At 47.4% G+C, this 14,023-nt stretch overlaps 1 protein-coding gene across 2 annotated transcripts in view; it reads right to left on the bottom strand.

The window, feature by feature from the left end:
- HYOU1 (hypoxia up-regulated 1) overlaps positions 1 to 14,023 on the bottom strand; it is a 485,286-nt gene that overhangs the window by 434,032 nt on the left and 37,231 nt on the right. For both annotated transcript variants that reach the window (XM_069614392.1, XM_069614393.1), the window contains exon 6: positions 6,943 to 7,019. In XM_069614392.1, coding sequence (XP_069470493.1) covers positions 6,943 to 7,019 — 77 coding nt within the window. The remainder of the gene's footprint in view (positions 1 to 6,942; positions 7,020 to 14,023) is intronic.

Raw genomic sequence — 14,023 nt, 5'->3', positions numbered from 1 at the left:
AAATATGAAAATAGGCATCTTTCATGTCCAATATTGCCATGTAATCCCCCTTTTTTAGGAGGGGGGGGGGGGATTACCTCTTGGAGAGTTGTCATGCGAAACTTTTGGGGCTGGACATACTTGTTGGCAGGCCGTAAGTCCAATACTGGGCGCATTGTCAAATCTTTTTTTGGCACATGTTGAATAAATACCCTTGTTTACCTGGTGTCTCGGGACGAGTTCTATCGCGTCCTTTGCTAGCAGATTGACGATCTCTTCTAGGAGGATCTTCTGGTGTTCCAAAGAATGTATTTTTTTGTCGTAGAGGATGGTCTCGGGGACGCTCTAGTAGTTCTATACAGTACCCCTCGGATACTGTTGACAGCACCCATCTGTCTGATGTGATCCCTTCCCAAGCTTGGGTGAAGTTGGAAATGCGTCCCCCCTACTGGGGTTGCGTGAGAAGGGACCCTGAACGGAGCGTCACTGTTTCGGTGGAGGCGTGTCGCCTCCTTTATTGAGGCTGCCTCTACCTCTACCACGTCCTCTTATCCCACCCTGCCGTAACCTGGGTAGACTGCTGGTTATTATTGTTCCACTGTGTACCCTGCCCCTGGGAATAGTTAGAACCTCTCTGGGAATTTTGGCGACGAAAATTGCCATTCCCTCTCTGATTAGGGAGTTTAGTGGTTAGCTGGCCTAGGGATTTGATTGTTTCATACTCGTCCTTAGCATGCTTTAGTGCGTCCTCGACCGCCTTACCAAACAGATCCGGCTCCACCGGTTTGTCCAATAGTGACGCTTGTGTTTCAGCCTTGAAACCAGACTAGCGTAGCCAAGAGTGTCTCTTAATAACAGTTCCTTCTGCTATTAATCTGCCTGTGTTATCCGCGGCATCAAAGGTTGCCTTTAAAATGCAACCGGATACGGCTCTCCCCTCCGCTGAAACTCGTGCCAATTGGCTCTTTAAGGGTTCTGGTGCGGAGTCTATGAGTGCCGCGACCTCTTCCCACTGATGGCAGTTGTAGCTGGACAATAGGGTGGTGGAGTTGGCAATCCTTGCCTGGTAGGCGGAAGTGGAGGCCGCTTTCCTGCCTAACCCGTACAGTCTTTTGCTCTCCTTTTCGGGAGGAGCCTCGGACTTCAGATGCCCTCTTATATAAAGTGGGTCTGATTGGGCCGCCTTGAAAAGTTTTTCAATCCTAGGGTTCACTGCTCTGGTGAGGTTAGGATTGAGGAGTGACGGGTCTATTCTTCTTTGAATAGATTTTAGGATAGGGATGGCCTGAGCAACAGGCCTCCTCTCCCCCACTAACTCTTCTGCGAAATCTCTTTCCTCCTGGGCACCCTGGGTGTCGATGTGGAAATGTTCGGCTGCTCGAGACAGCACTTCATTCAGGAGTGGCTGGTTGTCGACAGGGGAGTCGGTAATGGGGGCCTCTTTCTACTGGGGAGTCTACCCTGTAGGGGTCTTTCTCCTCATCTTGATCCTCATCATCCCCATAGTAGCCTGTCCCAGTTTGTTCCTCCACCATGCCCAAATCTGGATCCTCAACAAAGGATGTCTCTCCCTGGTAATGAGAGTAGGGCTGGACGTAGAAGGGGTCTGAAGACCCTGTTGGTGTATCAAAGTGGGACCTTGCACTTGGAGGTATGGGATCCTTAGAGCCAGAGGGTGCTGACCCATCGGGAGTATAAGCAAGAAAGTGTTCTGGGTTTTTTGCATAAAAATCTGCCAAAGATGACATTCTTGACATTACCCTATCTATGTCAACACTGGTCCATTCTCTGGAATTGGGAATGACTCTTTCTGGGAGTTTTCCAAATTTATCCTGACTAGACTTGGTAGCCTGTGCAGGGGTTTTGGTGTTACTAGAAGACGTGGACTTGTCTTTCTGTTTGAGGAGTGGAGTGTTCTACGGGCTTGGAAGTGGGTAGAGACTGCTTCCTTTGCCGTTTCCCTCCCTCCCCGTGACTGGAGGAGTGTTTCCCGTGTGTTTTGGGGCCCTTTGAGCTTTTCGACGCCTGGCGTCGAGGTTCGGGGGTCTTGACCCTATCCTTCGAGCGTGGAGGTAGGGTTTCAGGACCTGTAGTAATTCGGACTGCGGGTGCCGACTCTTGGAATGCGGCCTGAGGGTGGAAATCAGCTTAGTCACCCGACGATCGAGCTTCCGTGACCTTAGGGAGCGAGGCACTCTTGGCAATAGTGGATGCTTGCCTGGCGATCGAGAGCGCCAAAAGGACGCCGATTCGGACCGTTCTCTACATGCCTCTTTCCGAGAACTCGACGTGCGCGTCGAGTCTCGGTTGGACTTTGTGTTTTGTGAAGGTGTCATGGGAAGCGCTCGTGTCGCCGGGGGTGTTCCCCATAGCCAGCCTACCGACCTTCCGAGGTCGGGGACATGCGCTCGGCTGTCTTTCGACGCCATAAAGCCCTCGCCGTCCAAAAGTACGGCGTCGCTGAAGGCGCCCTCCGCTGCCATGGCCTCTTTACGCCTGGCGTGGTGGGCCCAACGCTTGATTGAACGGTCCTTAAGTGTTTTAGGCTTAAACCTACTACATGTTCTGCAATTTGCCTCGGTGTGGTCCCTCGGCAAGCAGATGTTGCACGTGGCGTGCCTGTCGACCCAAGGGTATTTGCGATTGCACTTGGGGCAGAATTGGAAAGGGGTACCCTCCATACGCACCTTGTGGCAGCGGGCTGGTAAGTGTAGGACTATATAAGTGTGTCTATATATTACAAGAGTGTAGAGTATGACCACCCCCCACTCTCCCTACTTGCAGGGCCTTGGCCATCGGCCCAGGCCCGGGCCGAGACGGAAGCCTCGAGGCCCAAAGTCGTTGTGCAGTCGACGGTCGAAATCCTCTCCGATCCGGCATAGAGTGTAGAAATTCGTTATCTCGACGTTGGGGTGGAGAAGGGGTAAAATTATCAATATTTTGCAGAATTATGGCTTAGTGCCAGGAACTCCGCGAAATGCTTCCGACCAGTATGGCGGAAAAAAACAATCTGAGGGTCCTAGACGCGTGAGGGATCATGAGTACAGGGGACGTCACACTAGGGATAGTATTACTGGCACGCCCTGTGTCGACGCCCATTTTCGAGTTTTGAAACACCAACTAATACTTCGCAGCTTCCACTAGATGTCGGCCTATGCACAGCACGTGATCTAAGCAGATTCCACAAGCCTCAGAGAATATATATATATATACACACACACACACACACACACACCGATACTGACCTTTATTGATGTGCTGGACATGTAGAGCATAGACAAGTTACTCACCTGCAGTATTGTTTGATGGAATAATAGTATTCCATTTTTCTTTGAATGTTGTTAGTTGCTGTGTTTTTGGATTTTTTATCTATGCACACACACACACACACACACGGCACTTCAGTTAAATATATTTGATATAACTAAGTGCATAAGAGTTTACTTGGATCCTTGTGTTTACGGATTTCAAGGTACTGCTCTACAGCTCACATTACCCCTCTTCAGATAAGCCTGGCTGCTCAGCCACTCCTGACTTATGTAGTACAGGCATATATTAACAGTTGGGTGCCTAATACCAAGAGATAAATCTTATGAAGTCCCACACCAGATGGACTTTAGAAAAACATACCTAACAATTAGCATAAAGTAACTGCTGCCACCAGCTTGTCTCTTTAGCAAACCTAGAGTAACCAACAGTCTAGGGAAAAACAGAAAATGTACCCCTATTCTACTGCATTGTAGAAAGATAAACGTTACCAAAAGATATTACCAACATTAGTAACAAAGTATCAAGACTACGGGAAACAAGGTTTCAGTACTCAGTACTGAGACTGAAGGCCATGTCAGTTTCCCCATGACAAATGAACAAAAGCCAGTGTAGTGAAGCTTAAGGCTTCACTGCACTGCAAAAAAGAGCAGGTCAGAATCAAAAAATAAAATAAAGTTGGGGGGGGGGTCCATAGAAATGGAAGGAACGATGCTGTAAAGAGAAAACTTTCCCCAACACTGGCGAGTGGAGAACCCGCTGCAGAGACTGGGGCGGAGAGGCTGTCCCGCCTGGTGGCGTACCACGCAGAGGTGGGCTGGGAGCCCGAAAACAAATGCAGACACCAGAATCGAATGGAGGAACAGCTCCTCTACTCTGCATGAGACGAAGGCTGCCGGACCCAGCAAGCCTACCGAAGGAGGCGGTGGTATCAACTCAAGGAGCGAACTGCGCATGTGAAAGCCGCCCCGTTAAACTGCTTTTCCCAGGCAGCGGTCCAGATGCTGCCAGAGGTAGCTGGTGTAGCAGGAAAGGAGGAGACTAGATTAAAAAAATAAATAAATAAAGCATGATGTGACTTACGGAAGTCCGAGAATCGCATGTCAGTGAAGTCAAGCAATAATATTGTATAAGAAGGAGCAACAGGGTTGAGGACTCCATAGGTAGGGAATCTGAGATTCTGAGAATCATGCATGTTGTTGAAGGGGAAACAAGGATCCCAACATTAAAAAAGGAACCTCAAAGTTAAATATATAGCAAGAACTCTTGGAGAATGTGTGAAGAGAGGATGAACAAACTTTGTTTTGAGAGACCTTTATGAATACTTTTTCTTGGATGGATAAGAACGTGCTTTGGCGATTTTTATATGAACCCTTTTCTTCCTTGGAACGAAGTGCTGTATTCAGCCAGAAACCTAGTTAACTTGGCCAGACAGAGCCGGAAGCATAGTGCTCTGGCTTTATAAACCTTTTTTCATATAGTGGTAGGGCCAGATAGAAGCTAGGATTTTGACGAAGGACTGACTTATGATTTTAGAGAACAGACAAGCACCCTTAAGTTTAGTTTCTTAGGTAGGGAAACCCCTCTTAGCAATAGGGACAGTTAGGAGTTTCTTTACTTCAGTCAAAAACCCGTGAAATGTCCTTCGAGTCAGACTCCTATGGGTGGCCACAGAGGATAGGTCTAGCACAGCATTCACATTATCAGCTTACTTTTCCTTCAGCATTATATATATATATATATATCACATTCAAACTAACTAAAAAGGTTCATACATGAAAAACAAGGTTCTCAGATACTGCTGCGTTTTAGCATGGCCCCATACCTTGCCTGGCCAGGTACACATTTCTCCCAGCATGTGATCAGGCCAGGAACAACGCCTCTACAAAAAGGTAAATGGAAGAATGAGCTTTTAGGGGGTTTTACAAAAGTTAGTTTGTGACAGAACTCAGAAAAGCCCATATAGGGTGAACAGGGTTACACCCCTTAGGATCAGCCTGAACTATCCAATGTATGATAGTGTGGCGAGCAGTTAGACTTAGTCTAAGAAGGGAGGAGGGCTGTTGTTCGGTACAAAGAACTCAGAGCATACCTTGGTTCACAAAAACACACAGAAATAATATAAAAATAGACATACACTCCAAGGTACAGTTACACTGCTAAAAGTTCAGGCAAGTACTATAGGCAAAACAGACAGTGTAGGATCACTTGCAATACTTTTCAATGGGAAGAATAGCTTATACATAGGATAACAAATCACTTAGTAAACCAACCGGAAACATATGCAAACTTTCCAACCTCTTCATAACTTTGCAACTTCCACCCACTCCTGTTTTAACAGTCCAACCCTACCTAGCTTGAGTCTCTCCAAGTTCAGATGAGCCACTGGTCACGAGGGGCTGGAGGTTGGCCAGAGGAGGAAGAAAAACAGTGTTCAAAGTACTACGATGCAGGGGGGAGCCCCTAAAGAAACAGGCAAGTACAGTTGGTTACAAGTGGACTTAGGGTGACTCCCTTAATGGGTGCCCCAAGGACCAGTGACCTAGGGCAGGCAGTTTAACCATGAGAGCACAAAGGGCTGTCCCCCAACATTAGTCTATGGAGACCTTAGTGGTAGTAAAATACAAGGTATCGTCAGGCCCCAAAGTCTCAGCAACACACATGCAGACCCCAGGTAGGGTGTACCGGTAGGGAACAGTATCTTTAAGTGAAAAGGGTTTACACTGAAGGACTGTTCCAACAGTGAGGCGACAACACCTCCGATCTCCGGTCTTGGCGAGGTGGAGAATGGGACCGATAGATCTGAGGAGAGCGCTTGTTCAGGAGGCTGCCCAGCAACGAATCTTGATGGTGTTTGCATGTTGGTGCCTTCTACCGGATTGGTGCGCTTACAGTGGTCACTGGCGGTCAACTCTACTCAATTAGTCAGTCATTGCCTCCGATGAGGACTCTGGAGCTGGCTCGAATTGCTGGAGGGCTAGGACGATGCGCACATGGTTGCAGATGAAACCACGCTTCCGGAGAATAAACTCAGAAGCAGCACAGGGCCTCAGGTATTGGGAGATTGCATGCCTTTCGGGGCGGGGCAGAGGTTGCAGCACTTCCGTGGAGGGCGCAAATTGTAGGTCAGACTGATTAGGCCCACCAGTCTGGTAAGAAGTGGTCTTCAGATCTTCCCTGCCGATTTGAATGATGAGGTCCAGACAGCAGCTGCGACTCAAAAGGCTGTGGCAGACGTATGAAGTGCTGGCAATGTCCTTCTTGTTTCTCTTCGAAATCTTGTTTGTGGTCGACTCTGGGTTTCTGCTCCAGCACCTTAGAATTTATTCAGAACACCGGCTGAATCCACCAATCATGTCCCATGCACCATTAAAACTCAAAAAAGAAATCATAAAAAGGTTCCTTAGATCAGAGTAAAAGAAGGGGAGAGTGTCGAAAATTAGACCAAAAAAATCCAGGGTCCAGCAAAAAGTGCATGGGGATTTCACACAAGATAAATTTACCACAACCAAGCTTGACAAAGTCCCTTGTAAGGTAAGGAGAGTGTTGTGGACCCCACATTTCTGCTGGTTTGTATAGGGTCGCAAGCCAGTCACTTTCGCTCGAATCAGGTGAACACCCTGCATACATAATGTTGCTACACAGTGGCAATTAAGACGAGACCCATAAATCCACCCTGCATTAAAATTCACCCACCTGCAAACTCTTCAGCCAAAGATCTGGAATAGTTGAGTACCATCCCAAGCAGTTCTTCTGGGGAGTAAAACAATTCCCTGCAGGAAAGAAATACAGGCAATGTTATGGTTTCTCACAAGCAAACTCACTCCCATTACTTCAATATTTTACTAGACCAAGAGACTTCAATTACTTGCCTTCCACTATATGTGCAGTGCTTAATTAGCAGGTCCTGTGGCTCAGAAAAGGTCAGGCAATTATTCATAAGGTAGGTTGGCGTTTTACTTTCAGATAAAAAGATAGAAATCAAAGGGGAAGTGAAGTAGTGTGATGAATCTTGACTAGTCGCCCCTTCTCCCCATAGGGTGTTGAGGGATGCAGACAAAAAGGTAGCATGGTGGTTATAGACTTATTTAAGGGGAACAATCTACACTAACCCTGCCTCAAAGGATCCATCAGAATGCCCATCAAAAATCGAACTCCACAGTCATTGGTCACAACCTACTTCTCTCCCTCACACTACAACTAAAGACTAATGTATCAGAAAGTTGCTTCTCCAGGAAAAGGGCATTTTTCTCCTGATATTTGTGTGGTGTTCACAAGAATGTTTTCTTGCAAAAAGGTTGCCACAGTGTTATAATCACTCCCTTCCCCTGGCGTCTCCATTACGTCCCAAGGGCTTTTGTTAATGTTAAAGGTATTTGTACTGCACACCATGACCAATGAAATTGGTCTCCAGGCGCTCAGGCATAACTGCAAACAGGAAGGCAGGGTGGGTTAGTCGGGTGAAGAGGGAGTAGGAAAGTGAGACAGTGGTGTGCTGTTGGCAGCTTCAGTTTGGTTTTCACTGTGCGCTGAACTTTGGTGTGAATATCCGATCGATGCGAGGAGTCATGTGCTGTTGGTGCAGTTAATGTGTTCTTTGTTGCGGTGTGGTGAAGTGTGTGCGGTTTGCTGAGCGAGCAGATGGATGTGTGGATTTGTGTGAGTTCGGGTATGCAGAGATTTGAGTGTTGGGTAAGTCAATCCGGTCTAGATATGGCAATGGCTAGTATTCACAGTTCTATCTGGATATGGCACTGGTTAACATTTGCAATCCTGTCTAGCAGTGGTGCCAGCAGACATTTACAGTCACGTCTGGATGTCACGCCAGCTGATATTTAAAGATTGTAACTAAATGTGGCAATGGCTACCACTGACAGTCCTGTCTAGGTGTGTCACAAGGAACGTTTGCGATCCTGTCTAGGTGTGGCGCAGGCCAACATGCACAAGCCAGTCTACATGTGGCGCATGTTACATGTGGCACAGGCCAACATGCAGAATCCCTTCTACATGTGGCGCACGTCAGCTAGACAGGTAGGTTTTGTGTAGTCTCCAAAAGAATCTCTTCCTTGTCCCTGTATTGCAAAGTTCTTTTTCTGGGCTTTCAAATTGATGTATATTTTGCCACTCTCTCGATATTGGGAAAGTCCAAAGCCCTTCTCTGATGGTCAATGGACTTATCTTTGCCACTCCGCCGAGGAAGTACTCTTTGGATTCTCAGTTCCCTTGTGTTGGGGTCCCAGACCCTTCTCTGGTGGTCAGGGGACTTCTGGCTGCCATTGTGACGAGGAAGTTCTCCCGGGATGCTTGGTTTGCTCTTCCAGTGTCCAGTAGCTACTTCGTTACTACTGGAACGAAGGAGATCCTCCCTGATGCACAGTACTCTGTTCTGTTCCCCATAGCTGCAACTGGTGTGAGGAACATTGTGTCCCTCCTGCCTCCCTGTAGCCGTATCTCCTGTGCACCCCTTTACCTTCTTGTGGGATGCAGCACGTCACCAGAGCTTCCTAGGATTGGGTTCCTGGTCGGCGGTTTCCTCTGCTCTTCTCATCCACTTTGATGGCGCCGGTGCTCCTTTGCTCTTCATAGTCTTTGCTCCTCACATTCTTGGCTTCACTTTTGCACCAGACGATCCGCCCTGTTGCAATCATGCCACTGCATCATACGATGAGCCTCGCAGTTAGGTCTGCTCCCGCCAGCCCCACAACAGACTTGCAGGCTGCTGCCTGGGTGCTATGCAGTCTGCCTTCCAGCCTCACTCGAAGTTCGAAACTCCCGGCTCCAGCAGGCTCCTGGCTTCCCCGCAGTGTTAGGGAGCATTCTCATTTCTGTGCCAACTCCCTTCTAACTTAGAGACCCCCCCCCAGCTCTTTTGCTGGACTTAATGTTTATCCTTGAGTGAGTGAGCCCTTTTTCTCACCCTCATATTTATCTGATTTGGACTCGGTTTCTTTTGGGTTTGGAGTCTGAAAACTCCATAGGCATCACCTTTTTGTATTGTGACATAAGTCCTTTGGATTTCTCTTAAGGTTTAAAGAACTGCTCTTGAGTAAACTACTGTTCCCAAGCGATATTGACTTTACTTACCCGTTTTTCCTATGTTGGTCCAGTACAGCTCATTTTATGTGGAAGTACTGCAGGGTTACTTAGTAGACCTTTCCTACTCAGTCATGTAACATTTTTTATGTTACCTTCACTACATTTAATGGCTGGTGGCAGTGGTTTAATGTGTTACTATTGTGAGTTTTTACCACAGGCTGAATCCTCAGCTCCAGCATTGCACCCATGGGTGCTCATTTTGTCAAAATGGCCCCGGTCGTCTTTTTTCACCATTTCGTACTTGGGAGGGCTTTCTTGGGTTTGGTCGTTTGTTTTGCCTTTGGCAGGCTTCAGTGCTGAAAGCCACCTCTGGCTCCAGTGTGTCTGGCAGGTCAGGAAGCAAGGGAGTTTCCTGAAACTCCCTGTGCTTAGTCTCCTTGGTTACAGGAATGCACCCAAAGGTGATTGGCTGAGTGGCCTTGGAGGACAGCCACCCTGCTGTGTGAGCGACAGCTAGGCTGCGAATGAATGTGAGAAACCTGCATAAAAAGGCAATGTCGTTTGGATAGAAGGGAGAGTCGACCACTGGACGAAGGAACCGAAGAAAAACTGGAAGAGAAGCTTGCTGCACCTCCTGGACCGTTGGTTTGCCCAGTGTCCTGCTGCAGTGCTGAAGCTCCAAATTTCAAATTGACTAGAGAAGCCCGGAAAGTAAGACTTCTTCCCTTGGGTTGGTGGGACCAACTGACCACAAGATGAACTTGACCCTACCTGTTGGCTGTACTTCTTTGCTGCAACTGGCACAGAGAGCCAGCAGACAGGAACAAGTGCATCAAACAGACCCTCCCAAAGTAGGACGACCCAAGCCTGAGCCACAACAGAGTGCTGGACCCCAGAAGCAAGGAAAGCCCATCAAGTGTCCAATAACTGCAGTGGTGCTGTTGACCGGTGTTAGGCAAGATTGTACCCTTTGGGTGCACTACAACAACCCTGCCCTCCTGGCAATAGGTACCCAACCTTTGGTATTAGTCTGTACTACACAGGTTGTTAGCGTGTTGAGCAGCCAGGCTTATCTCAAGAGGGGTCAATGTGAGCAGTAGGGTAGTTCCAGAGGTTCACAGTGACATTCAAATAAACTCTTACACACAAGGTTTCTTGAATAAACAATTATTCATTTATCAATCAGTTAGGTAAGCCTTCTTCAGAAGGGGCAATATAATAGTAACAAATACACTACAAAATACACACTCTTAATATTTCTTAATCAGTAAGTACCCTTTTGGGATGGCACACAGGCACTTCCTATAACCACAGGTGACTTAGCGTCCAAGTGTCCTAGTTACTGAACATACCACTGTTTGCATTTAGAATCTGACTTCGATGAGAAAGGAAAAAGGTTTTTTAGAACGAAAAAGATCACACAAATATTCTTAAGCAGTTAAGTACTTTTGGTAATCCCCACTACAAAGTTAGTTAACCCCTTCCTGGAAGGAAGCCCCAACACAATGACAGAGGCAAGAAGAGTCATTCAGGGAGCCAGGCTAGGCCAAAATCAATTGGGCAAAAGTCTAGGTGAGCTGAAACACTTCTTGTAGGTATGTAAAAGTCTTGCAATGTTTTATAAGTCTTTGTAGAAAAGAAGAAATCAAAGCAGGGTCACAAGCTGATTATGCTTGTGAAGTAAAGAAGTCGTTAGCAACTCTACAGAGCAACCCAGACGTCTCAGCAGAGAACAAGTAAAGTTACAACAAGAGGTAAGTACTCTTAGACTGGACTGTACAGTACCTTTGTTTAGAAGAAAAGGGCTTTGGCTGGCGCTGTTCCTGTGCAGTTCTGCAGATCCCGTGTTCCTGGGCCTCAGTCGTGGGGAAAAGAGGGAGGACGTCTGGAGGACTCCTGCACTGCAAGGGGACAAGCAGCAACAATAATTGACCAACTTCTATTCAGCAGCACTTTGCGGTGTCAGCTCCTCGCGTCTAAGCAAATAGCAACACCACAGACTCTTGGCTGTCGAGATGGGCTTTCCTCGCATCTGTGGTCCAGCACTCTGGTGGCTCAGGCTCAGTCAGTCCTGCTTCCTGGGAGTCCGGTGGACGTTCCATGGAGCTCTTGTCCAACTTAAAAGCAAAGCACACCATCTGGTGTTCTTCTCCCTGGCTATTAGGTTCAAGCAGCAACTGCAGTGGAATTTCCACCAGCTCCGGGAAGATGACCAGGTGGCTTACTTTGGAGTTGATTGGTCCCACCAACTCAAGGGGAGAAGTCATCCTTACAGGGCTTTGCTAGTCAAAACGAAATTGAGCTCAGCACAGCAGCAGGGCTTCACCGGGCAAACCAACAGTTCAGGAGTTACAGCAGGTGTCCTCTTCAAGTTCTTCAAATTCCATCGTCCAGTGGTTGACTCTGCCTTCCAAGCCAAACAGCCTTGCCTTTTATGCAGGTTTCTCCCAGACCTAGAGTTTGTCAGACTCCACAACCAAGAGAAACCCAGTTCAAATCACAAAATTACATGAGAAAGTGGTAATAAATCAAAGTCCTAGAGTCCAGTAAAGAGCTGGGGGGTCTCTTAGAAATGTGCCAATTCCTCTCTACCTGAGAATTCTCCCCAACACTCGTCCCCCCCAGACTAAGCGACAGGATTTAATTACCCCTGGATGAATCTCCTTACTCCAGTCGGTCATACTTTCCGGAGAGACCATAAGCATTTTGGCGATTACACCCTGACCTGTGTTCTAAGGTTAAATCAAACCGCTGTAGGCGGACTCTTACCAATTTAGGATTTCACCCTTCATCTGCATTAACCATCTCAAGGGTTGGTGGTCTGTATGAATTACAAAACTAGATCCATACAAGTATGGTCTAAACTTCTTCAAAGACCACACAATGGCAAAACATTCACGTTCTATGTTTGCCCATCTTGTTTCAGGGTCCTTCCGTTTTCTACTGATGAAGCAGATTGGGTGTTCCCTGCTTTTCTCATCCAGCTGACTCAAAACCGCACCCACCTGTATTGGAAGAATCAGTTTGTACAAGGATTGGTTGTAGTCAGGAGCTCTCAAGACTGGAGCTTGACAAAGGGCTTTCTCAAGTCCTTCAAATGCCTTGGTGCACACCTTATTCCACCTGACCACCTTGGGGAATTTGGGTGAGGAGATCACATTCAAGGGAGAAGCTAAAGTCCCAAAGTTAAGTTCCTATAGTAATCTGTGAAACCTAGAAAGGCTCTTAATTGGGTGTGAGGTGTAGGGGTGGCCCAGTTCTGTACAGCTTGTACTTTGCTAGGCAATGGCCTTATTTCACCTCATGTCCAAAGCAGACCACTTTACTCTGACCAATTTTACATTTACTTGCCTTTATGGTCAGATTGGCCTGCTCCAGAGCCTTCAATACATATAACAAGTGGTCAATATGTTCCTTCCAAGTAGGGCTGAACACTGCAATGTCATCCAAGTATGCCATGAAGAAGTCCTGCCTCCCATTCACATGATTCACCATCCTTTGGAATGTAGCAGGTTCATTTTTTTTAGTCAGAAAGGCATATCCTTAGGTAGAGGCCTCCTGGGGTGGAAATGCAGGTTTCTCCTTGGCATGGTCCATCAGAGCCATTTGCCAATAGCTTGAGGTTAGGTCAAATGTACTGAGGAACATGGCTGAACCAAGTTTGTCCACCAGCTCATCTGTCCTAGGTAAAGGGTGGGCATCAGTCGTGGTGACTGCATTAAGAGCAGTATAGTCCAAACAGAATCTCAACTCCTTGGATCCTGCCTTTGGCACTAGTACAAATGGACTAACGCACGGACTTGTAGAGGGCTCTATTACCCCAAGATCAATCATCTTCTTGACCTCTTCCTTAATGTGGGTTCTTACATGGTCTGACATTCTGTAACCCCTTGTTTTGACAGGGAGACAGTCACCAGTGAGAATCTCATGCTGGCCCTAAGGGGTCAAGCCTGGTGATAGTGAAATCAGAGGGGCAAACTGATTTAACATAATTCTGCACTCCTGTAGTTCCAGTGTCAGAAGAGAGATTTACTCCCATCGTCCCATATAAAGTTTGTCCCCCTGAGGAGGTCGGTAGAGGCTGCGGCTGCGGCTGCTCCTGCTCATCCTCCTCCTCCTCCTCGAGCAGAGGCTAAGAGCAAAGCTCCTAGTTCTGGTCTCAAGACATAAGCCTTTAGGCGGTTGGTGTGAAAGACCCTGGGGGCCTCCTTAGGATTGCCCAAGTCCACCAAATAATTGACCTCTCCAAGTTTTCCCACAACCTTGTAGGCATCTTAACTAGAACTTGCTGGTCTTGAGTAAACAACCATGTTTGCCGTCTGGTCATTCAAATATTTAACCAGAGCCTGGCCTGCTTTCAAGTTATCAGAAGCTTCTGTCATGTGGGTCATTGTCCTTTGGCGACCTAACACATAGTCAGTGGCTGTCACTGGCTTGTGGGAAGGAGCACTCTCCAACCCCTCCTTGATTAGGGCCAATGGACCTCTAACCGGATGACCATAGAGAAGCACAAAGGGGCTGAAGCCAACCCCTTCTTGAGGGACTTCTCTATAAGCAAAGAAAACATGGAAGTAGAAGGTCCCACTTTCTTCTACGGGGTTGTTTTAAAGCACCCATCACGCTCTTCATAGTTCTATTAAACCTCTACACCAACCGACTGGTCTGGGGATGGAAGGCTGTTGAGAACTTGTAGGTCACTCAATTTGTCCACATGGCCTGCATGTAGTGGGACATAAAAATT

The sequence above is a fragment of the Ambystoma mexicanum genome, chromosome 9 (genome assembly GCF_040938575.1).
Source record: "Ambystoma mexicanum isolate Mex_15411 chromosome 9, UKY_AmexF1_1, whole genome shotgun sequence".
Taxonomy (NCBI): domain Eukaryota; kingdom Metazoa; phylum Chordata; class Amphibia; order Caudata; family Ambystomatidae; genus Ambystoma; species Ambystoma mexicanum.
The sequence above is the reverse complement of the archived record's forward strand: the minus strand, read 5'-3'. Positions and strand labels throughout refer to the sequence as shown.